The sequence below is a fragment of the Colobus angolensis genome, unplaced genomic scaffold (assembly GCF_000951035.1).
Source record: "Colobus angolensis palliatus isolate OR3802 unplaced genomic scaffold, Cang.pa_1.0 Scaffold134, whole genome shotgun sequence".
NCBI classification, from domain to species: Eukaryota; Metazoa; Chordata; class Mammalia; order Primates; family Cercopithecidae; genus Colobus; species Colobus angolensis.
Window position 1 is genome coordinate 7,043,424 of NW_012114422.1, and position 25,892 is coordinate 7,069,315.

Below are 25,892 nucleotides of genomic sequence, written 5' to 3' on the forward strand. Positions count from 1 at the left end.
GATGGTCTCGATCTCCTGACCTCGTGATCCGCCCGTCTTGGCCTCCCAAAGTGCTGGGATTACAGGCTTGAGCCACCGCGCCCGGCCTCAAAGTTTTTTTTTAATGTGAGCATTAAAGTTTTTTTGTAAACAAAATATAGTTCATATATCTTTTTAGATTCCTTAAAGCTGCAGTGTCAAGTGAAATCCAAACCTACCTGTGGTGTGTCATTAAAGTTTTCCAAAAATAAGTAAGTAGCATGCAAGAAAATTGTCGCTTAACCCACTTACTGTTCGTATATGTAAACATTAATAGTTGAAGGGATCTAAATTATAAGAGTTTCCTATACAATCATGGATAGGTTTTATATTTGTTCTATCACCATTATAAAATCACATAATTAGTCAAGGTTGTTCATAGTGAACAGGTTAAAATACCCATTAAGTAACCACACTGGAAAAAAAAAAAAAGATATATTCCTAAATGATCATTCTGCACCAGTTTTGTTCAATTCAGAATGGATGCAGTGAAATTTCCTTTCCACTTTAAGTAAGAATCACCATAGGAATTTTTATTTCATTTATTTTTATTATTATTACCTTTTTGTGGCTAGAAAATGTTCTGTTTGCCTAAATAGGATTTTCTCAGATGCTATTAAAATTATTTATCCACCTTTGAAAAATGACACAAATGAACAAAAAAGTTTTACAAAAAAAAGATTTCAATCTGGTATAAAGTTAATGACTCAAAATTATCTAGTAATATTGAGGTCAATTTTTATTATTTAGAGTAACAGTCTGCTACCTTTGAAGCACTACAGTAAAATATTTTGATATATAAACGTTCTTCATTTTAACACTAGAGCCAAAGAAGGATATAATCTTAATTACTACATTGATGGTCATCAAATTATCTGGAGAGCTTTATAAAAATCCAAATTCCCACGTGTAGATGAACTGAATCAGAAAACCTAGGAGTAGTGCCAGTAATCAAAACTTAAAAAAAAAAATCTGGAGGAGTCATATGATGGCTTACACTTAGAACTCACTGGTGCAAACTCCACTGGTGTGATTTTAAATAACTAAAGTTCTTTATAGAAAGAAAGGAGAAGGAGAGAAGAAAAAAGACAGCAGGTGAGTGAGCAAGTGAGTGCCTTCCTGGACATTGAACTCTCAGAGACAAAAGTTGTACACGAATGTTTGCATGGAAATAGATGTAGATACACACACATATTATTGTTGTTATTGTTATTTTTGCTTTGGTCAGGATCCAATATAGTTATGTCATACAGTAAATGAAACCAGAAAAAAATCTCTCCTCCTCAACTTGATTCTCATATAAGGATTACAAGAAAGTGTCATTCCAAAAAATGTAATCAATGCTACCACATAAAAGAAAAAGCAATGATTTAAAATTCTCTCAGTCAAGGGGCAGCAGGTTTTATACTGGACTCTTTGTTTTTATTTCTTATTATATCCTAGTCTAAATACAGGAATCTAACTGACTCCACTCTGTTCGATATTGTAAAGTACTGCAGATGGGGATTAACTTTCATGGATTAGTTTTCAATTAGGCAAATAACTTTCCACCCTAAGATGACTTTGCGCTCCATAATTTTTGAGAATTAATAATATATCTTTTTGAGGGTTCATCTTTCTGTTTGTATATAACTAAATGTGTCCATTTTAAAGGGTATCTTTCAGCTAATAGTTGCCCATCGGATTAATGGGAAGAATGAGGTAACATTAAGCATCTTATCTTTTATTCTGGCAGAGAGACCATGAAGAAGACAAATTTGGAATCTAAAAGTTCACCCTAAATTGTATTTATAGAGTGACTTGCTGAAACTGTTTTAAAGTAATAATTCAAAATAAATCTCAGGCAAGTCTTTGAGTAGAAGGATAACTGAATTGATGTGTTTCTATTATAATATTTAGGATATAGTATTTTTAACTTTGGAGAATGTATATTCTTGGAAAATTAAAGAATTCTTAAAAATCGTTGGGGACATAAATTTTTTAACTTTTTACACATATGAGAGAAATCTGTATTTGAAGAAATCCTTTAAAGGCCCTTAAATTGAGTCTTTTTTTTTTCTTTTTTTCTGCCTTCTTTCATTGCTCCCTATTATATACCCCTGTGTTGTCACTTATGACTGAAGCGCCACCCTTCTCAAGGTAGCACATATCAGAAATGCATGTGGCTTTATTCCAAAAAAGTAAGATCTTGGTTAGAAAGTTTTATTTTATTATGAAAAAGAATCATTTGTTATCCCAAATAAATTCTCCAAATAATATCAGTATAGAAAAGAAATGGATGCATTTTAAGCATCACAAAGAAATATTTTAGGGAGAACAGTAATAGGCATGAGTGATAGATGTAAGGAAACATGTCCTGAATTTTAGCTCACCAACACGTTTATTATTGTTGCTTGTGCAATACAGAGTAGTAGCTAGACTAGCTCACAGATCTTATCTATGTATTGGTACATTTCCCCGTATAATTTGCTTGAAAATAAAAAGCACTGCCTCAGTTTTATATACAAGCAACCTATTAATCTCAATGTTGACTCCAATTGAACAAACATAATTTATTTTAACAGAAACACCCAAACAATGAACTAGAGGTGGAAGAGTTTTACATAGTGAATTTCGTTGCCAGTTGGGGAAAAATGCAGAAAATAAGAATGTATATATTGATCCTAAATTAATATTGAAATTGTATACATCAGGCCGGGCGCGGTGGCTCAAGCCTGTAATCCCAGCACTTTGGGAGGCCAAGACGGGCGGATCACGAGGTCAGGAGATCGAGACCATCCTGGCTAACACGGTGAAACCCCGTCTCTACTAAAAAATACAAAAAACTAGCCAGGGGAAGTGGCGGGCGCCTGTAGTCCCAGCTACTCCGGAGGCTGAGGCAGGAGAATGGCGTGAACCCGGGAGGCGGAGCTTGCAGTGAGCCGAGATCCCGCCACTGCACTCCAGCCTGGGCCACAGAGCGAGACTCCGTCTCAAAAAAAAAAAAAAAAGAAATTGTATACATCTAGATACATTGTGAGAAATTTTCCCCAAAGCCTATACAAATCTTACAAGTATATAGTGTTATTGTGTTAGAGAGCCATCAATTATCATGAAATAATATTTTTTTTAAAAAAGAAACTAACCAATAACGTCAAAATCGTTAATTAAAAAAAAAAAATTCTCCTCCTGCAGCCAATTTGGAATTCTATTTTTTTTTTCTTCAAGATTTGTGAAAACAGAAGTATAATGAATTTTTCACCTGGCTTAAGAAAATCTTAATGATTAGAAAAACAAAACTATATAATTATTTTTAAAATATTTAAATGTGACTTTTAGAAGTGTTTAATTTTACTCTAATGATAAATATAAATCATATTTACCAAAATATTTATATTGAAAATACAAATCAGCAACTATGAAAATATTTATTTGCCAAAATGTTGTCTTTTTAGAAAAGTAGACATTTGATTATTTCAAAATGTTTAAATAATGTTTATACCACTAGTCATTATCAACAAAGTACATTTTTTCTTAATTGATAGACATTGACTTGTTAGGTTTATATATTCATAAAAAGTATCCAGTCATAAATGCGAAAGATTCTTCATATATTAACAAAAATAAATAAGTTATGTTATAGACAATATAATACAAATAGAAACAAATCACTATTACATTTCTTGAAGAAATGACCATCGAATGACCATCAAAAAGCAAGTTGCTTTTTTTCCAGAAATAAGATTTTAAAAATTATGATTTATGGGAACAGAGAAAGTAGACAACAAGGTGAAGAATGAATTGCTTTACCTTTTAAATATTTAAACATTAACAAAAATAAGACAAAGAAACATATTGTATGATGGTCATTTGATAATGTTTTATATATAATACTTATTAGACAAGATATTTGGCATTAAAGTTTTCTTATTTTGGTATTATTAAAATTCATGTATCATAAAATAAAAAGTTACCTTTTATTATAAATAAAAATTGGAAACAAAGCATACTATTTTAATGGAAATTATAATAGAAAATGAGAATTAATATATAATTTGAATGCATGAATGGCAGAATCAACTTACAGTTCATACTATATACATTCACACATATATAGGCATATATATTTATCTACTGGTGTATATTTAATGGCTAAAAATGATCAAAATACAAGTATGTCTGAGTTCACCTACCTTAAGAACATCTCCTTGTGCTAAATGAAATGTTCTGGCTGAAATATTGATTCCCTTGCCTGCTTGAACCTGAATACTATAAATGCATTCATGGTTGTTTTCATAGTTGAGTGGATAATTTGGAGACAGCAAAATCCCTTCATTATTTGTTGCAGATGCACCACATTCAGCTGCAGGTAAAACAGAATATTGAAGTATAGTTTAATAGATAGCAGTATCATTTTCAAGCAATGTCATGTATGGAAGTGTAATGCATTTTATTTTACCTAAAGTTTAGCAGAAAAATAATATACAGAATTACTTTATGTTGTAAATGATTAATTCCCTCCACAAATAACATATGGGAGGAAGAGACTACAGCTCATGGAGAGGACAATTGTGTACAAATGAAAATATACAACAGTTGTAGTAATTTTCCCCCTGGATTAAAGGATAGCATAGGAAAGGATGAGAGCACAATTTTAAGAATATATTTTGCATTTGTAGATTTCTGATAAATTTAATACATTTAAATTTATAATTTACCTCTTTTAAATGAAAGGGACCTATATTAATTTTGGTTTTGAATAATTCTAACTTGATCTTTTAAAACATTTGTACCTTTTTAATTAATTTGACCCTTCTTTTTTCTCCTAGTACTCAGTATTCTGCTGATACAAGAATTTCAATAATAAAAAGGGAATCAAATATTACATTATCTTTGAAAACTGATATAATAGTTAAACACCCCTGGTAATAATAGTTAACCAATAATTGTAACAAATTGGGCATCTTTGGAAATTATATCACCTTTCTCAGTATAGAAAATTAGATTACATGAAGGCATTCTCATAATAGATAAAATGGTTTTGCTAAACCTTCAGGACTAATTTTGCAAAATTTGAGGAACTATCTAAACATTTAGGAAAATGTGAGAACTTCTCAACAAATTTAGTTCGAATTTAATTTTAATGTATTTCAACATAAAAAGCTTGTGGCAGTATTGCAAAAACAAACAATAAGTTCTTAAAAGTCTTAAATATGTTTCAGAAATTCAATAAACTCAGCTTTCTATCTTATCTAATAACTTCATGTTACCAAACCATAGGGCAAAAATATTTACATTTTCAAATATTTAACTGAAAAGGAAAAAAAAAAAGCAAGTTTTTTTTCCCAGAAATAAGATTTTAAAAATAATGATTTATGGGAACAGTCAGAGAAAGTAGATAACAAGGTGAATAATGAATTGCTTTACCTTTTAAATGTTTAAACATTAACAAAAATAAGACAAAGAAACAAAAGCCTATTGAAATAAAAATGATCAAGGAGAAGCAGTCAGTATAATATCAACATTGTGTGAAAAATAATAAAAACTAATGGTGTTATACTAACAGACAGTATTACACAATAAAAGGTTCCTCTAAATTCCTTTTAAAGAAAAAAAAATCAAACTTCTAATACTGATTTAAATTCTTTCAATGTTACTTAAACATGTTCAAAAAATAGAGACATCTTTACGCTTTTAGCTGCGCACAATTATAATACCAAACCAGTTTACAAATACAGGAACAAAATGACAAAAACAATAAAATAAAAAGTAGCAACATGTATCTAATGAGGCATAAGGTTTTGTTTTCCTAAAATTGCCTTTGGCAATGTGGATCATGTAACAGTTGCTAGAGTGTAGGCTTTTAGAGTTTGCTACACCTTTAATTACTCTATGCTGTGTAACAACTTGATTCTCCCTCATATTATGCCTCTGTGAACTGCTGAGAAACTTTCATCTGCATAGTGCAAGAGAATGCCAGGCATCCATCACTTAGTGGAAATCATTTACATTTTATTTCTACTTTATTTCTTTCTACTAGCTTTTTGGAATATAAGCATGTTTGTGGGGGCATGAAGACAAATGTAATCTGGATTACACAGGTGATCTAAAATGCACATATATTTTTGTCAATTAGATTATTTAGAAGGAAATGCTAATTATTTTATTTTACAGAGTCATGAAGTTTTGAAAATATAAATGGTTTTAGTTCTTGTCTGGAATAAGTCGACAAAATATTTTTCAATTGCACATCTAATCTTGCACTTTCTGGTTAAAATATACTGATGATCAGCAAGTCAAAATCCAGAGAATGTCATACAAGGCCATTTACAAAGTGATCCCAGTGTGCCTGTTCAGCTATTACCTAGCCTTCTCTGCCATGGACCTTGCGATTTAGCTACCCTGAGCTACTACTGGCCCTTGGCCACAGTCTCACACTCTGAGCCTTTGAACGTGCTATTTTCTCGCATATGAACACCACCTCTGGTCCCAAGAGATGTGAATAAAGAAAATTATGGCCCATGAGGAAAATTACTTGATATGGAATTAAACTGTTACGGTTCTTTTCAGTATCGGGTGGCTGTGATGGTAAACGAAATTGAAAAAAGCAACACCACATTAAAATATCACAGATAATTTTCAAGAATAATAGTTGTGGTTCCATGCTTATGAATGCCCAGCAAAAATATCGTAACTTCAAAATTTTCATTATATATAACATGACTAGCACAGCAAGTTTTCATAAAGTTTATTTAAACTGAGAAGATAAGTATTGGCAAACTGTGACTGAATATTCTTAAGATATGTTAAAATTGAGAAAAGAAACTAGCAGCAGAACAGCTGACTACAAGAGAGAAGCATAGTTAGTTGATACAAGGAAGACAAGCTCATATATGAAAACGTCAATTACATGAGAAAGAGGAATTTGAGCAAAGCAAATCGTAAAGATCCAACTGGTAAAGGCAAGTTGAAAAAGTTATCTCTCAGCCATAGTGACATTTATGCAGAGTATACCGCTATCACTGAATAATCACAAGCGTGTGACTCAGAAGATTATGTCAATGTTAATGTTTTCAGTCAGGTGCTGTAAGGAATAGCATATGTAAAATAAAACATGTATGTAAAAAATGTGTTACAATAAAAAAACTACAAGGTCACTGTAATATAAATAATTTATTTACTTAGTTGAGAATGTACTGAAAGATATTTGAAGTCGCTACAGGCACATGATAGAATGCTGTGATTTGGAAACACAAATAAATAGGTTGATTCCATATATATTTATGAAATATTTATTATGTACTGGGTGGTGAGGGGAATAGTTGAAGCTCTTATGGGACTTACTTTCCAGTGGAAAAGATGGATGTTTATCATACAATCACTCAAATAAAAATATAGTATGTGAAAGCATTAACTGAGAGCCCTAACCTGTCCTGAATAGCTAGGAAAGACTCTCTGAAGTACTGCAACTTGAAAATGGATGAGTAAATTAAGGGTGAAGGGAGAAGGCAAGTGGGGGAAAAGAATATTCCAAACAAAAGAAACATATCTAAAAACATTATTGGAGGGGGTGGGAGACGGAGGAGATAATGACAGGTTCTAGGAACTGAAAGACCTGATGTGAAAAAGCTTTCTTTGTGCAAGGTTGATCTAGAAGTAGATCTCTGAGGATGTTTATCTGGTGTGATAGGAGAAGAAATGTTCTTTCTTAGGTGTGTGTGAATGGAGAAGTCATTAGATGTGAGCTGCTTGTTCTTGTGATGAGGAAATACTTTTGTCTTTAAGGCTTGGAATGTTGGTTGCAGAATTTGAAGAGCAAAAAAGGAGACTGAATGAGCTACATTTATAAAATTTTTTGAGATTCTGGGTAAGGAAACCACTGCTTCAGAGTTTAGGGGTTGCAATATTTTCTGGAGGTGAGGTAAGTACACTTCTTCCCACATTAACATAAGCCCAGGACATTGTTTCTCTCATGTCTTGGTCTAGAGTGAGTTTTATGTTCTTGATAACTGATGCCACTAACTGATAAAGCCTATGTTTGATAATAAAGATTTCTTACAAAATAATCAGTGTAAAACTAGGTAGTAATGTTTCCTCTCTCTAATTTGAACTAGGGGGTGGTGTCATCTTTAAATAATAAAAATTAGTAATATGAAAACATTACATAATTTAGCAGTGTTAAGAAAATATTTTTGGAGAATAAGTACTTAGTGTTCTTTGTAGCATATAAATATTTTCTGTGCAATTTCCAGTGTACACATTGTATATGACGACTTTTCTGAAAAGCAAATCCTATTCACATAAAATACCTTTTTATTTAAATGCACAGGTTAAGATATCTATTTGAGTTACCAATATGAAACTCTTTGCTGAATATGAAAATAATATGTTGATAAATGTGACTTTAGTTGGATTGGAGTGGGAAAGATGTGCACTGAAATCTGATGATAAGAGTCATTGCTACAGTGAAGAATTCACTAGAGCAGGGATACCCATTGAATTTCAATATTTTCATACTAACTGAAAAACAGACAAGCCATGCATCATTAATCTCCATTACTGGGATAAGAACATCTGGTAGCATCTATTGTGTACATACAGTCATATATTTTTAGATAAACTGATAAAATGCTTTTCAGCAATTTGACTGGAAATCTGAAAAATGTCTAGATCAGTCAAGTTCACAGTTACTTTTTTAAAAATTTGCATTACAGTTGAGTCTCTTTATTTTCAAACTGTTTTGTGAAAGCAGACAAAATATACTTGATTTAGATTGTTCAGAAAACTTACAATGTTTTTAAACATAAACATATGGTATGCAAGTCAAATTAGGAGTAGCATTAAGCAGAAATATATTTTTTCCATATGTTTAATTATTACCAGAAGAAAAATAATGATAATACATGATTTTGCTCATAGAGGATCATATGAGGATCAAATCCAAATCAATCATTTCTTTTTTGCATGTGAATTCAGGCTTTTTTCATTTTTATCAGCTAGTTGAACCCACTATATTCCAAATATAATTTAGATTTTATTTTATTAAGTTAGGATATCATTGATTACAAAAGGCATTGTTATGTGTCTGTAAAAAAGCAAAAATGCTGCCAATACACTATAATAGTCATTGATTGTCAGATACATACATATTTCACAGATGTTAGTTTTTTAAAATGGGACATCTAAAAATTGTGAAATATGGTAAAATGTGTTATTAAGTTTTTTTGTTTTTATGTGTTTTTTTTGGAGCACTTCTCCTAAGATGCCTTTTCAACTTGAAAGTATTAATAACACTTTGCTTTTCAGAAATTTTTAGTCAAAAATATTTTATTTTCTTAAATAGGCATTTTAACAATACTTGGATTTTCAGAAGTGGGTAGAAATTGTAGGGTAGAAAGACACATTAATTTCCTTATGCCCCTACTGAGAATATGAGAATCCATTAGTATTACTTGCATACAGTCTTATTTTTTCTTTCTTTTGTTCTTCGTAGGCAATAATAGTACTTAACTGGCTTTCTCCTTTTAGCCTATCTAAATACATGTATGTATCCATGTGCAAACTGGTGCTACTTAAAGTTATTTATAAATCAAGAGTTTAAACATTTTTTTGAAGAATTTCAAAAAAGTTTCATAGTTACTTTTTTCCCTTAAGCATTTGTTTTTAATGCATTTTCTATAATCATTTTTTACCATGTAGAATTATATTTTTATGTGTGAATTGCAGTCATAATTGAAACGCTTAAATTCAAAACTTTTTAAAATAAATTATATCATTTTCTTTAAAAAATATTGACTATTTCCTATAATCTGACATTGTCTTTTCATCTTTTCTTCTTTCCATGAACAGATATGAAGGTCTGCTGTGCTGAGTTAAATATTAAAAATAATGTTCTTAATAAAAATAACTATGGATATGCCTGATACTGTATTAGGTCTTGGGGATAGGTCCTCGTCCTCATGTGATATGTACTCCAAAAAAGAGGCACACATGGAAACTGGTACATGCACTAACATGTAGTCTGTAGTATGATACAAGTTCGTGTAATAGGCTGAAATGGCAAAAATGAAGGAGTAGTACATTTTAAAGGAGCCACAAGAGAATTACATTAGGGCAGATTTCATGACTGTGTTATTCTTGATTTGAGTAAGAAATGTGGTTCCAAATGTAATCAAAATGTATGAAGAAGGGATTCCAAGCAGAGTGAAATACTTGAATGAAAGTATAAATAGGCAAACCAAATTGACATTAGTTAGAAGAACCAATAATTCATACACCATTCTAAGACATTTGGACTTTATCCTGTAGGCAATAGAGATTCATAGAAGAGTTTTAAAAAGAGAAAAACATGACCAACTTTGAAAAATCCACTAGGGCAGCTCTATGAGGAATGAATTGTAGTCTAGGGTTACTAAAGGGTGAAAATCCTAGAGAAGATTATTGTAGTGTTACAGACAGAAGATGAGAGCTCCAACTATGGAGGAAGAGGAGATGCCAAAGTAAAAGTTATAGAACTTGGAGACAAGTTCGGTGTGGGGGCATGAAAGAGGGAAAGGTAAAGAAGACAAGCAGTGGCTTTGATTATAATGCTAATGAATGTATTTTTGCACAAGATAAATTTGGTATGCCTGTTGGATGTCAAGTAAAGTACACCAAGCAGCTAGGCATATTTGTACCCATGGGGTTGATTTTTTAAAGCCACAGACAGAAAGGTTTATCCAGAGAATATATATATATACACACACATGCATATATATGTGTGTGTATATACACACACACACACACACACACACACACATATTGAGAAGAGAAGCAAACTAAGACAAAGGTACGCTCAGCAAGAGAATTTAACAGGTAGACTAAAGGGACATTCAAAGAAGGTGGTATCATGGAATAGTAAAGAGAGGATAGTTTTAAGAAAATAATTGCCATCAGTGTTAAATCAGAGTTTAATTAAAATGAAAACTGAGAGTACATTGACTTGGGCAATTAAGAGGTTGAGAAGACAGGAACTACGATATTTTCTGTAAAGGGGTCAGAGGTGATACAGGTTTGAAGGAAGGGTTTTTTTGTTTTTTGATGTTTTTGTCTTTGGTTTTGTTTTGTTTTTTGTTTAGTTTTGAATTAAAAACATCTCAGGACGTTTATATTTTAAGCGAAAGGAATATACAGAGGTGGAGGGTGACTGGGGTTTTAAAATGCTAGCTCTGAGTCAGAACACCCAAAAATCTAATAACTTAAAACTAGGCTAAGAAGCCACTTGAAAAAAATCTATGTGATTTTTAAATATAATAACTTAAGACATGGGTTTAAATTCCATGTACACTATAATTACTACTATAGAACACCATATATATAATAAAAAATGCTTCAAAAATAACAACAAATTCTATGGTAGTTTTCAAATAAATGGCTTTTTATTTAAAATTCAATGAAAAAATATGAACATTGTGCTCAAAATAGATTGCTTTGTTTTCATTAGTTTTTGAACACTGCATATTGGGCCAAGATTATTATCAATTTATAATGACAAGACCTTTAGAGTGTAGACCTTTGACTATCTCATTTAACTCAACCGGTAAGAATGGTATTACAATAATTATGGCTATGTCAAAAATGTTTCTGTATAAATATTCTTTCCTCTTTAAAATAATTTTATACATTTTTGTGATGCAAAGAGAAGGCAATCCTTTATGCAACAGTATTGTTTTCATGTATTTTAGTCAAACGGTCAAACCAAATTGTAGTGTTGAGTATCCTGAGAGTGAGGAAACATGTCATAATATTTCTTATATCCCATGATTCTTATATACTTCTCTAGAGCCGTGAAACCCAATAAATACTGTTAATTCAATAACAAGGAGGTAGGAATACTAAGAAAAAGGGAGATTCATTATTCTTGGAAGTGTGAGAGGTAGTAATTGCTGAAAACAAGAACAAAATATACTTCCTTTATCTAATAGATTATCTTTTATCTAGTATGGATTTTTTATTAATAGATTTATTTAATTTCTCTGCATACTATATGCACACCTTATCTGAAACTGAGATGAGCAATAGCAATAGCTAATAGTAGCTGTTAAGTGCTTACTATTCTAAATTCTTTAAATACACTTCTCAATGAAGTAAACCTGTGTTTCTGAAGACAAATTTGAAGATGTGAGTGGTAGAATAAGGTACCCAAGATCACAAAATGGGTGAACGTTAAACACAGATGGGTCTGTCTCCAGATCCAAGACACTTAACCCCTACATGTTATTTCCACTCAGAGGCAAATAAGATACAACCATACGATCAAGGAAGTTCACTTTCTCAAAGACTATAGGAATTTCTATAAATTACTATGCTACAAAGCAAAAGGTGCAAGAAAGTAAGAAGTAATGTTTACAGGTTTAAGGAGAGAGACATTGCTTCTGATGAAAAAGTCAGAGAATGCTTTATTAACAAGGTAGCATTTTGGCTGAACTTTGAAGAATGCATGGAATTTTGATTGGCTGAGAAGAGAAAAGGCAGATTCAGGGGAAAGAAGGCAATTCAATTTAAACATATTAATTTTCCTGGTATTGGGGGAAAAGGGAAAGGCAGGAGTAACTTTTAGTTTTACTTAGTTCAATTAATATTTTTATATAGTGTCCCTTCTAATTTCATAACTGCCTTGGCACCATGGAAATATGTTCTCTGTAATGAGTTAATTAAATACTTAAAATTATACTTAATCTTAAACCATAGGTATTAGGGATGTTAAAAACAGTTTTTCTATTCATAGATTGAGACACAAGTTTCAGGTTAAGCATAACCTTAAATTTCTCTAGTAGGGCAGGAGAAAAAGAAGCCAATGGGAGCAGACAGTTTCCTGTGCATTTTCCTCTATTACTTTAGAGTGGTCACTATCTAATAATTTTTCATGAAAAGATAAGGAAGCAAATAAGCCAAGCATTCTTAAATATTAGGCTGCTTTTTGTATTACTGACAGACCCCCAATATCTAATTCAATCCAATGTTATAGCAAACAAAACTTTTAAAAGATTTTTTTCAGCACATTTAAAGAGAAGTTTATAATATAATCAGCCCTTGAACAAATCAAGGGTTAGGGGATTGACTCTCCATGCTTTGAAAATTTGTCACGTATACTCCCAGCACTTTGGGAGGCCGAGGCGGGTGGACCGCCTGAGGTCAGAAGTTCGAGATCAACCTGGCCAGCAGAGTGAAAACCCACCTCTACTAAAAACACAAAAATGAGCTGGGCATGGTGGCGGACGCCTGTAATCCCAGCTACTTGGGAGGATGAGGCAGGAGAATCATTTGAACCCAGGAGGCAGAGGTTGCAACGAGCCAAGATAGCACCATTGCATTCCAGTCTGAGCAACAAGAGTGAAACTCCATCTCAAAAAAAGAAAAGAAAATTTGTGTCTAACTTCTGACTCTCCCAAAACTTAACTCCTAATAGTCCACTGTTGACCCACAGCATCACTGATAACATAGTCAATTAACATATATTTAGTATTTTATATGTATTATATACTATATTCTTACAATAAAGTAAGCTAGAGCAAAAATGTTATCAAGAAAAGATATTTATAGTACTGCATTTATTGATACTGTAAGTTTATGTTATCAGCTTACAAGGTGAATCAAATGTCTGAAATGCTAGGCCATCACAGCTGCAGATACCAATCTATGGTACATATCAAGCAATTCACTTTTTTCGCTGGTGAGCTGGGGAGAGAGACAAAGTCTTGCTCTGTCGTCTAGGCTGGAATGCAGTGGCACTATCTTTGCTCATGCCTCACCCTCCCCAGTAGCTGGGACTACAGGTGCGTGCCACCATGGCAGGCCAATTTTTGTGTTTTTAGTAATAAAGGGCTTTTACCATGTTGGCCAGGTTGATCTCAAACTCTTGGCCTCAAGTGAAACACCCGTCTCGCCTTCTCAAAGTGTTGGGATTACAGACGTGAGCCACTGCACCCGGCCCAATTCATGTCTTTCTTGTAATAGCGTGACATTTTTCTGCTTCCTAGGAATACTTCCAGCATTGCTAGTGTCACTTCATATCCATGGCATTATTCAGTTTATGGTATTGCATTAAACAACAACAACAACAAAAACTTATAACTTACACAAATCACATTTTACTGCACTATGCAGTGTACTGGAGAGAAAAATAGCTCATGTGAAGATGACTGACACCATATGGTACTTTAAGCAAATACTTGCAACACGTGGGCTCACCATAATAGCATAAAGAAGTGGCTAAGAAATTATTACTGTAGTACAGTATGTACCATAGTTAATTTTATGCAGTTGTGATTTTATATGGCATCTTTATATTTATTTACATTCCTTTCCACTTCAAATGGTGCCATGCACGGTCTGTAAGTGTTTGTGTGGGTAAGTTTGGAAAAATGTTAACTTTTTATAATAGATTTGTACACATTTTATGGTAGCAAATGATAAAATAGACTGATGTTTACCTATATTTTATGCATTCATGGCGTATCTGTGTTTTTCTCTATTTTTTTTTTTAGGTTAGGTTAGGAGGTTTTTTATTTATTTATTTATTTTTTTGGTTCATCTGTGAGTTTTTTCAGATTGTCACAAATCTCCAAAAAGTTTTCTAATACATTTATCAGAGAAAAATTGCATATAAGTGGACGTGAATTGTTCAAACTTGTATTGTTCAAGTGTCAACTGTATGATGAATGTGTAAGGAATATATTAGGTAAGTTAAGACACTGGTAACAAACAAACAAAAATCAAATAAAACCAGGTTAGAAGTTACTTTATGAGAAATAAAATCTTCATTAAGTCACTTAAGCTGAATATTGATTAAGATTTTATTGAATAAATAATATTAAATTTTTTTTCAAAGTAAGATCATGCATTCCCACTTATGCTCTCCAAAACTAATATCATTTAACATTTTTCAAACTAATATGCAAATTTTCAGTTAAATGAACATTTTTTCACTTGGAAGGTAGAAGGGCAAGGGAGATTTTTAGTGCATTACTCATAGTAAATATTCAAAAAGCCCAGAAGACCTTAAGAACTGCTTGCAGTACAGTTTGAAGCCAGTAGTGTGATGCCTCCAGCTTTGTTCTTTTTGCTTAGGATGGCATTGGCTATTTGGGCTTTTTATTTTTGCATCAATATGAATTTTTACAGTAGTTTTTTTTCTAATTATGTGAAAAATGTCATTGATAGTTTGATAGGAATAGCTACAGTTCAAAATAAACAAAACAGTATGGTACTGATATAAAAATAGAAACATAGACCAATGGAGCAGGTTAGAGGACCCAAAAGAGAAGCCATATGCTTACAATGATCTGATCTTTGACAAAGCCAACAAAAACAAGCATAAGGGAAAGGATTCCCTATGCAAAAAATAAATAGTGTTGAGATAACTGGCTAGGCATATGGAGAAGATTGAAACTGGACTCTTTCCCCTTTCATCATATACAAAAACTAACTCGGGATGGATTAAAGCCTTAAATGTAAAACCTAAAGCTATAAAAGTTCTGAAAGAAAACCTAAGAAACACCATTACCTAGCTCCTGGCAAAGGTTTCATAATGAAGATGCCAAAAGCAATAGAAAGAAATACAAAAATTAAGAAAGAGAACCTAATTAAACTAAAGAGCTTCTGCAAAGCAAAAGAAAGTATTAACTGAGTAAACAGACAACTGACAGAATATGAGAAAATATTCACAAACTATGAATCTGACAAAGGTCTATATCCAGAATCTGTAAGAAACTTAAGTTTGCAAGCAAAAAACAGACAACCTTATTAAAATATGGGCAAAGGACATGAACAAACACCGCTCAAAAGAAGACATAAATGTGGCCAATAAGCATATAAAAAATATTCAATTCATGACTCATTAGAGAAATATAAATCAAAACCACAATGAGATATCATCTCACACCAGCCAGAACAGCTATTAATAAAAGTCAAAAAATAATGGATGCTGGTGAGGCTTTAAAGAAAAGGGACTGCTTACACATTGCCGGTGGGAATGTAAGTTAGTTCAGTCATTTTGGAAAACAGTTTGGATATTTCTCAAAGAAGTTAAAATAGAACTATGATTTAACCCAGAAAGCCCATTACTGAGTATTTTCTCAAAGAAATATAAATTGTTCTACCAAAAAGTCACATGCATACATATGTTCGTTGCAGCACTATTCACAGTAGCAAAGACATGGAATCAACCTAGATGCTCATCAACCGTGGACTGCACAAAGAAAATGTGATACATATACACTATGGCATACTACATAGTCATAAAAATGAATGAAATCATGTTCTCTGCAACAACATGGAAGGAGCTGGAGACTATTATCTTAAGCAAATTAATGCAGGAACAGAAAGTCAAATACCACATGTTCTCACTTATAAGTGGGAGCTGAACACTGAGTACACATGGAAACAAAGAAGGGAACAGTAGACACAAAGTGAAGGGTGGGAGTAAGGCAAGGATTAAAAAAATTACCTATTAGGTACTATGCTCATTAACTGGGAACGAAATAATCTGTACACCAAATAGCCATGACATGCAATTTACTCATGTAACAAACCTGCACATGTACCCCCTGAATCTAAAATAAAAGTTGGAAAAAATACCTGTTTCAAGGCTCATTTTACAAAAATGTAATCCTAATTAATTTATATTATGCTTAATTGCAGTTAATTTATCACAAAGAATTTCTAGCATAATCTGTCAATCCTGCCCTTCATTCTAATAAGCTTAGGCCTTTAAAGCAGAGATATGGCTCTGTACCTCACACTTAAAGCAGCACTAGCTAATTAGATGCACAGGATGGTGAAACAGGAGCTTCTATCATCATCCTCTGAAGTAGCATCAACTTAAACAAGTATCTACAAACAAAAGTACCTTTGTGGAAATCTGGAAGTCCAGTGAAGAAGTTCCAACAGACTGTGGCATCATAAAATCCAAAAATTGACTTATCAAAGGAAGAATAGCACCAGGTTGCCTATGTCACCTGTACCCCAGGTGGCACAGCTCTATGCTAAGAGAAGCTCCCACAGCCCATGATTTCTCCTACATGGAAAGTAAAAGCATAGTGACTGAGTGCCTGACACCTCCAGCATACAGAACACTGTCTAATAGACCCATTTCTTTCTTGCTTCACCTAGAATCCAGAAGTGGTTGACACTGCTCAGTAATTGGGAGAGGCTGGAAGGAGAGAAGGGAGGCTGCAGAAGCTACTAATAGCTCCACTGACTCCAACAGAGAGGCTACCATGAGGTGTATGGGATGCCTTGCCTCCAGAACCCCAGATCATCCAGGCAGATAATCAACAAAGAAACACTGTACTTGAACTACCCTATAGACCAAATGAACCTAACAGATATAGCATTTCATTCACCAGCAGCAGAGTACACATTCTTCTTAAATGAACATGGAATATTCTTCAGGACATATCACATGTTAGGCCACAAAACAAGTCTGAACAAATTTAAGAAGATTGAAGTTATACCAAGGACCTTTTTCAACTTAATGGTATAAAACTAGAAGTTGGTAACAGGAGGAAAACTAGAAAATTCACAAATACATGGAAATTAAACACCATGATTGTGAGCAATAAATGGTTAAAAGAAGAAATCAAAAGGAAAATTTAAAAATATCTTCAGGCAAATGAAGGAGAAAACATACAAAACCTTATGGGATGCAGCATTGTCCAAGAGAGAAGTTTTCATTGATAAATGGCTGCATGAAGAAAACAGAAAGATCTCAAATAAACAACTTAACTTTACCCCTCAAGCTAAAAAAAAAAAAAAAAAAATAGCTAAGCTCAAAGTTAGTGAAAGGAAAAAGACAAACATCAGAGCAGAAATAAATGAAACAGAGACTAGAAAAACCGTGAAAACATCAACAAACCAAGAGTTGGTTTTTTGAAAAAATAAACTAAATTTGTAAACTTTAGTTACACTAACGAAAAGAGAGCAGTCTCAAATAAATAAAATCATAAATGAAAGTGGAGGTATTAAAACTAATAGCACAGACATATAATCATAAGAGACTACCATCACAATTATATGCCAACAAATTGGATAATCTAGAATAAATGAATAAATTCCAAGAAAAACACTACTTATGAAGACTTATAAAGAAATATTAATATAAATAGATTAATGAGTAAGAAATCTGATTCAATAATTAAAAATCGCCCATCAAAGTAAAGCTCAGAAACTAATAATTTCAGTGTAGAATTTTATGTAACATTTAAAGAAAAATTAATACCAATCTTTCTCAGACTCTTCTAAAGAACTGAAAAGGAGAAAGCACATCCAGATTCATTTAAAAGGCCAATATTAACCTGACACCAAAGACAGACAAGAACCTACCAAAAAAATTTACAGGCTAATATCCATGATGAACATAGATTCAAAAATCCTCAAAAAATTTTAACAAACCAAATTCAACAGTGCCATGATCAAGTTAGGTTTATCCCTGGGATGTAATATATTTCAGTTTACTGTATAGATAATAATAAATGTGATATATTACATTAACAAAATGAATGACAAAATTATCTCAATAGATGCAGAAAAATCACTAGACAAAATTCAATATCCTTTCATGATAAAAATTTCCAAAAGATGAGGTAATAGAAAGAATGCACCTAAACACAATAAAGGTCATGTATCAGAAGCCCACAGCAAACATCAAACATTGAAAAGTCAAAACCTTGTCAAACAAGATTAGGAACAAGACAAGAATCCCCGCTCTCACCAATTCCATTCACTGTAGCACTGAAAGTTCTAGCCAGAGCAACTAGTAAAGAAAAATAAATAAAAACCATCTGAATCATAAAAGAGGAAGGCAATTGTCTTTGCAGATGACATCATCTTACATATAGAAAACTCTAAAGACTCCACCAACAAAACTGGTAGAACTAATAAATTAATGCAGTAAAATTGCAGGACATAACATTAACATATAAAAATTAGTTGTATTTCCATATAGTAACAATGAAGTATTCAAAAAAGACATTAAGAAAGTAATGCCATGTATAATAGTATAAAAAAGAACAAAATACTTAGGTAGAAATTTAACCAAGGAGGTGAAAGGCATACTGAAAACAGTAAAACAGTAATAAAAAATTGAAGCTATCAATAAATTAACATCCTGTGTTCATGGGTAAGGAGACTTAATATTGTAGAAATACCTATACATTCCAAAGCAGTATACAGATTTAATTCAATACCTATCAAAATTCCAATAGCATTTTACACAGAACTAGAAAATCAAACTAAAATTAATATAGAGCCAAATAGCTAAAGCAATCTTGAGCAAGAAGAATGAGGTTGATGGCATCATACTTCCTGATTTCAAATTATTACAAAACAAAACTAATCAAAACAATACAATACCGGCATACTGGCATGAAAACTATTAAACCCAGGTATATATGATAAATTAATCTTCAGCAAAGGCTCTAAGAATACATGAAGAGAAAAGAAGAGTCTCTTCAATAAATGGTGTTAGAAAAGCCAATACTCATATGCAAAAAGAGGAAATTGGCTCTTTATCTTACACATACACAAAAATCAACTCCAAATGAATTGAAGACTTAATTATGAGACCTGAAACCTTAGCACTTCTAATAGAAAACAGAAAAAGTGCTCTATAATTATAATTTCAGAGATGATTTTTTGGATAAAACACAAAAAACACAAACAATAAAAGTAAAGATAAACAGATGGAACTACATCACCTAAAAAGTTTCTGCCCAGCAAGGGTAACAATCAACAAAATGAAAAGGCAACACATGGTGGCGCATGCCTGTAATCTTAGCTGCTCAGGAGGCTGAGGCGGGAGAATCGCTTGAACCTGGGAGGCGGAGGTTGCAGTGAGCCAAGGACACACCACTGCACTCCAACCTGGGTGACATAGTGAGACTCTGTCTCTACAACAAAAAAAGACGATATACTTTAAATATAAAAATTATCTGGGTGTGGTGGTGCATGCCTGTAATCTTAGCTGCTCAGGAGGCTGAGGCGGGAGAATCGCTTGAACCTGGGAGGCGGAGGTTGCAGTGAGCTGAGATCCTGCCACTGCACTCCAGCCTGGGCGACAGAGAGAGACACCGTCAAAAAAAAAAAAAAAAAAGAATAAAATATTTGCAAAACACCTACCTGACAAAGGGTTAATATATATTATATTCAAGAAACTCATATGGTTTTATTTTTTAAACCCCAAACAACCCTATTAGGTAATGTGCTAGAGGTTTCAGTAGACATGTCTCCAAAGAAGACATACAAATGGTCTACATGTCTATGGAAAGGTACTCAGCATCACTAATCATCAGAGAAATGCGAATCAAAACCACAATGAGATACCACCTCACATCTGTTAGCATGTCTGTTATAATAAAGTAAAAAGATAACAAGTGTTGGCATGGATATGGAGAAAAGGGAACTTTTATACATTGTTGGTGGGAATTTAAGTTGGCACAGCTACATAGAAAATAGTAGGGAGGTTCCTCAGAATATTAAAAATAGAATTACCATGTGATCCAGCAATCTCACTTCAAGGTATATAGCCAAAGGACATAAAATCACTGATATCTGCATGCTCATGTTTATTGCAGTAGTATTCACAGTTGCCAAGATATAGAAAGAACCAACCTAACTGTCTATTGATGGATGAATGGGAAAGAAAATGTGATACATATTTGGAATATTATTCAATATGGAATATTATTTAGCCTTTAAAAAGAAGAAAATCTTGACATTTGCAACAACATGGATGAACCGGGAAGACATTATGGAAAGTGAAATAAGACAGACACACAGAGACAAATACTCCATGATCTCCTGTACATGTGGGATCTAACAAAGTCGAACTCACAGAAACAGAGTAGAAGGTTAGTTAACAAAGGTGGGGGGTAGGAGAAATGGTGAGATGTTGGCCAAAGGGTACAAATTTACAGTTGTAAGATGAATAATTTCTGGAGACCAGACACACAGCATGGTTCCTATAGTTAAAAACATTGTATTATAATCTTAAAATTTGCTGAAGAGAGATCTTAAATATTCTCATCATGGGCACATGATATGAGGGGATAGATACGTAAATTAGCTTGATTATTACAATCATTTCACAATGCAGATGTATAATTAAAACATTACGTTGTATATTTTGAATACATGCAAGTTTTATTTGTCAATTATACCTCAATAAAGCTAAAATAATAATTTAAAAAACACAATGTTAAGGAGCTTCAGCAAAAAGTACAGGAATGTATTGATCTCTTTCGCTCCCTGTCCTTTGGGTCTCAAATACGATCTCCATTCTCTAATATTTCCCTAGTTCCCACTATCACATTTCAAATGGCAGCGACCAATATGAGACTTCTCCAGCTGTTTGAAATATACATTGTTGCTGATTTCACTTTTTATTCTCTTCTTACTGGTAATAAAATAAGAAGACTATTGTATATGATCTTATTAACCAATAAATAAATGTCCAAAGACCATTTGTACTAGTAATTTTTGAGTTCTGCAGAATTCACAAAGCAGGTCTTTTTTCCTAATGCTTCACAAAATGAAAGAAAACAAATAAACATAAAAAGGCACATGAGGAATGTCTCTATGTCTGACTGCCTCCTCATCAGCTGAGCACCATCTTCTGATTTTCATCTCTTAGCTCTTCTCTGGAGGCTGAATGGAGTGGACTTCATGCTCTGGGAGTATACTGAGCCTGCAATGATGGCCTTCTCTTTGGCCAATGTATTAAATGTCAGTATTTCAATTCAGAGAGAAGTTTCATGCTTTCTTTCTCTGTATCTTCGAGTTGAATTGAAATGCATCATGCAAAGTATTCAATAATTAAATACTATAAAGCAAACAATAATTCTTGGAAAATGTGACATTATAGATGAATTTTTAAGATGTGAGAGGATTTACTATGGGCTAAAGCTTTTTTGTATAATAATTATATGAAGAGAAAACAAAATCAGTATGTGAACAATTCTTCATTATGACAAATTTTAGCTCAAGTGTTTCAAGTTTCAGAGATGGAGTGACTAAGAAATGCCACTCATAATGCAGGTAACCCTTGACTTTACATCTGTGAATACAAAAATTAGGAGCAAGACTCCCAATCCTAAACCATATCCAGGTCAGTAAGGTATATCTGCTTGATGAATATCTTCCCAAAAGCATAAAGCATTTCTTATAGGTAACATGGAGAATATTTACATTCTCTGAAATGTACCAAATTGATTCAAGGAAATAAACCATCTTGGGTTTTACTACTTTAATTTTAATAATGAGTTATTGTCTTCTTTATGTTAATAGCCAAAAGAGACATAAAAGGTTCTTTAGAGAAGAGTAGTCCAACTTTCAATGGGAACTTAAAATTTCTATAACAAAAGTCTAAAAATTTTAAAATAAATCATGAGAAGCATAATAGCTAAGCATTGAAAGTGTTTAGCTGTATGCTTTGCTCCAAAACATGCTCTATAATAGACTATTGACTTTTTAGATGGCTCTGCCATTCAAACTAGATCTGACTCATTAGTACTAGGGTGGCATTTGTTTCTGGCAACAACACATGTTGAGTCATTTTATATTCCCATTACAGATTCTAGCTAATGAAATTAAATTCAGAATGTGCCTTCTTTATCTACTGGACTGCAAGAGTGCATACAAAATACACAATTTGTCAATATAAAACAAAATATATTCAAATTTCACTTATGTGACATAAATCTAAGCATCTAAAATAAAGTATTCTGAATTAAAATATTACACTTTAAACCAGTGATAGAATAATACAAATTCTATTACAAAGCAGTCATTTTGCTATTTGCTGGGAGTAAGAAGAATTAAACAAATAGATTAAATGATAAATTGCATTGTGATGCGCTAAGTGCCATAAAAACAAACATGAACAAGTTTGGTGGGAGTACTGTGAATGAAATAACCAATTTTGCCTATAGAAGTTGAGGAAAGCCCACAGATAAAGAGAACCAAATCAGGTTTTAAAGGCATAAAACACAACCTGCTAAAACAATTCAATAATGCCTTTGATTTTCCTGATAAAAAAATCTCATTTCATTATGGTTCTTATGTTCATTAGACAAATTATTAGTCAGGTATAACAGACACGTAAACACCAAATTTTATTTCAGCAGACCTAAGGTCTGCATGGATGTAAATAAAAAGCTATTCCTTTCATTAGTCTTCACCATAATAGTTTCTTAGGAACAGTTGATGGGGTTGAGATTCTTTGAGGATTCTTCACCATATATTGTAGCTTTACATTCTCTGTCTTGTATGCTAATGGGGTGGGATTAAGAAATCCAAAGAATTTGGGAAGAGGTTGCAGTATAGGGAAACATGTGAAGAGATTACGCATTATAGGATCAGCTGGAGAGTGGCAAGTAGACCCTCTTGAATTCTTCATAGCAACACTAATGGTTCTAAAGTAATAATATCAGCTGTTGAGCACTTAATAACATACCAAGCACTGATTTAAGATTTTACATATATGTCATCTTCATAGCAGTCCTAGGTAGAAACTATTCAAATGTCCGCTGTATAGTTTCAGAAGCCAAGGCACAGGTAGTTTAAGTAAAATATCATGCAGTTTGTAAGTGGTGGGATCAGAAATCATAACTCACATGAATAATTTTAATATTACTTTCCCTGCTTTCTCTTCTCTGAAGTTTTCTTAATTAGTGGCTATTCTCATTCCCATACTCCTTTTTCTACTGGGATGGAGGTGGGGTAGAATTGCTTATTGCTCATCACTGCTGTTAGGTAGACAATATTTCTTCCTTTATTTTTGGCTCAGATCACATATTATCATACTATACCTCTCCTATTTCAGTCATCTAGTAACTGCCTCATACCTTGACAGAATTTAAGCTCCTAGTTTATTGTCATTCTTTCAAAATGAAAATTCTGTCCCATTTTTGGTGCTTTCAATATATCCTATCCATTCACTCTTCTCTTTTTTAACAACTATTTCATATGTTTTCTCTTCTCTAAGATTCAATGTTTCCTTCTCCATCCTTTCAGCTCATGATCCTGCTTCCTACTTCACAGAGAAAAGGAAAGTAATCGAAAAAGAACTTGCACCATATCATCCCACAGACTTGCATCTGTGGCCACCTTCTCTGATTTCCTTCTAATGTGATCCATTATTTGGGCTGATCCACTTGTGTTCCTAAGGCCAGCTACTCAGCTTGCACATTACTCTTGTCCACCCAAAGGCATCACTCCACTAATTGGATATTCTCTTAAATAATAAATTTCTCTTGCTCATTGGATCATTTTAATTAGCATACAAACATGTTGTATCTTTCTCCTATCTTAACAAAAAAATCACTTTTGATCATGTGATTAAACAACATCCATAATAGTGGGACATTATGATATTATATAACACCCATGAGATGTAAAATTATGTTCAAGCATCACCCATGAAGGACTATGGTAAAAACAAACAAACAAACAACAAAAAACGTTCAATCAAGATCTAATCAAGGCTTGAGACTTAACTTGCTGATTACATAATAAACATAATAAATAACCAGAGATAGAAGTGGAGTGGGTTTGGGAGTGGGGGTATAGCGACTCAAAATGTTCAATGTTACAACAAGAAAGCAATCAGAAAAATCCAGAATGTGGAATATTCTACATGACAACTGGCCCAATATCTTCAACATGTCAGGTCATAGGGAAAAAAAACACTAAAGAATTAGAATAAAAAGAGTACACTTGGATCTTGATTTAGTTCCTAATTCGGGAAAAACAAAGTAGCTTTGAAAGACATTTGGGGGAAATTTTTTGGAAATTTCAGTAGGAACTGGGTGTTAAATGATTCCAAATGTAGTAACAGTACTACAATGATGTAGGACAATGGCCTTATTTTGAAAATAGACATATTAAAATATTTCAGAGTGAAATATCTGATGTCTGTGTTAAAGTATGTCCCAGCTGACAGGTAAAATGAATTCCCCAGGGCTAATTGAGGCGCTCAAAGTTAAAGCAGAATCAGGAGGCCATGGCTTGGTGAAAGAGCAGTCATGTATTTTGTATTCTCAAAGCAACGTTCTGAAAGTATCACAGTACTTCCTTTATACAAATTAGCTAAACCAGTTTTCAATCAGACCATCATGGAGTACAGACACAGACAATGTGGACTGGCAATGAGGAGTAAGGACCGTAAAGAAAGTTGAAAATCTAAGCCAGAACAAAGGCATTAACTGAAATTATTTCTAGCTATAGGCTTTATCAGTATCCTAGAGAGGAGGTCTAATACTGAAACCACTCTCTATTTATGCTTGAATATATTATAAAATATATTCATGATTAAGTTAATGCCTATAATTGCTTCTTTTGGGGCTTAATTCACTTAAAATAATTTTATTATTTGCATCTTTATTTTGGTCCAGATCATCTTTTTATTAAAACCAGTTCCTGTTGTCAGGGCCAAGACAGATTGCAGATGGAAATTCACCAATTGACCAGCAACAGACTTCCTGAGGCCAGCCAATAAAAAGAGATACTTGATGTCTTGCTTAAAGGCCATCTAGTCCAGATCCTGCATTTGATTCCCCCTTCCTACTGCATCTTGCATTTTTGGTCTCTATAATTTCCTACTCCTTAATCCTTCCTGGGAGCACACTTTAATTTTGCACCAAAGGCTGCATTTCTCCAATTTGAGGATTGCTCTTAGAAAATAAAATTATCTCACACTTATTCCAAAATTGACCACATAGTTGGAAGTAAAGCAGTCCTCAGCAAATGTAAAAGAACAAAAATTATAACAAACTGTCTCTCAGACCACAGTGCAATCAAACTAGAACTCAGGAATAAGAAACTCAATCAAAACCGCTCAACTACATGGAAACTGAACA

General features: G+C 33.0%; 1 protein-coding gene across 2 annotated transcripts in view; it reads right to left on the reverse strand.

Annotated features, from left to right (window-relative positions):
- CSMD3 (CUB and Sushi multiple domains 3) overlaps nt 1-25,892 on the reverse strand; it is a 1,254,780-nt gene that overhangs the window by 374,922 nt on the left and 853,966 nt on the right. For both annotated transcript variants that reach the window (XM_011934353.1, XM_011934352.1), the window contains one exon: nt 4,191-4,360. In XM_011934353.1, the coding sequence (XP_011789743.1) occupies nt 4,191-4,360 (170 nt within the window). The remainder of the gene's footprint in view (nt 1-4,190; nt 4,361-25,892) is intronic.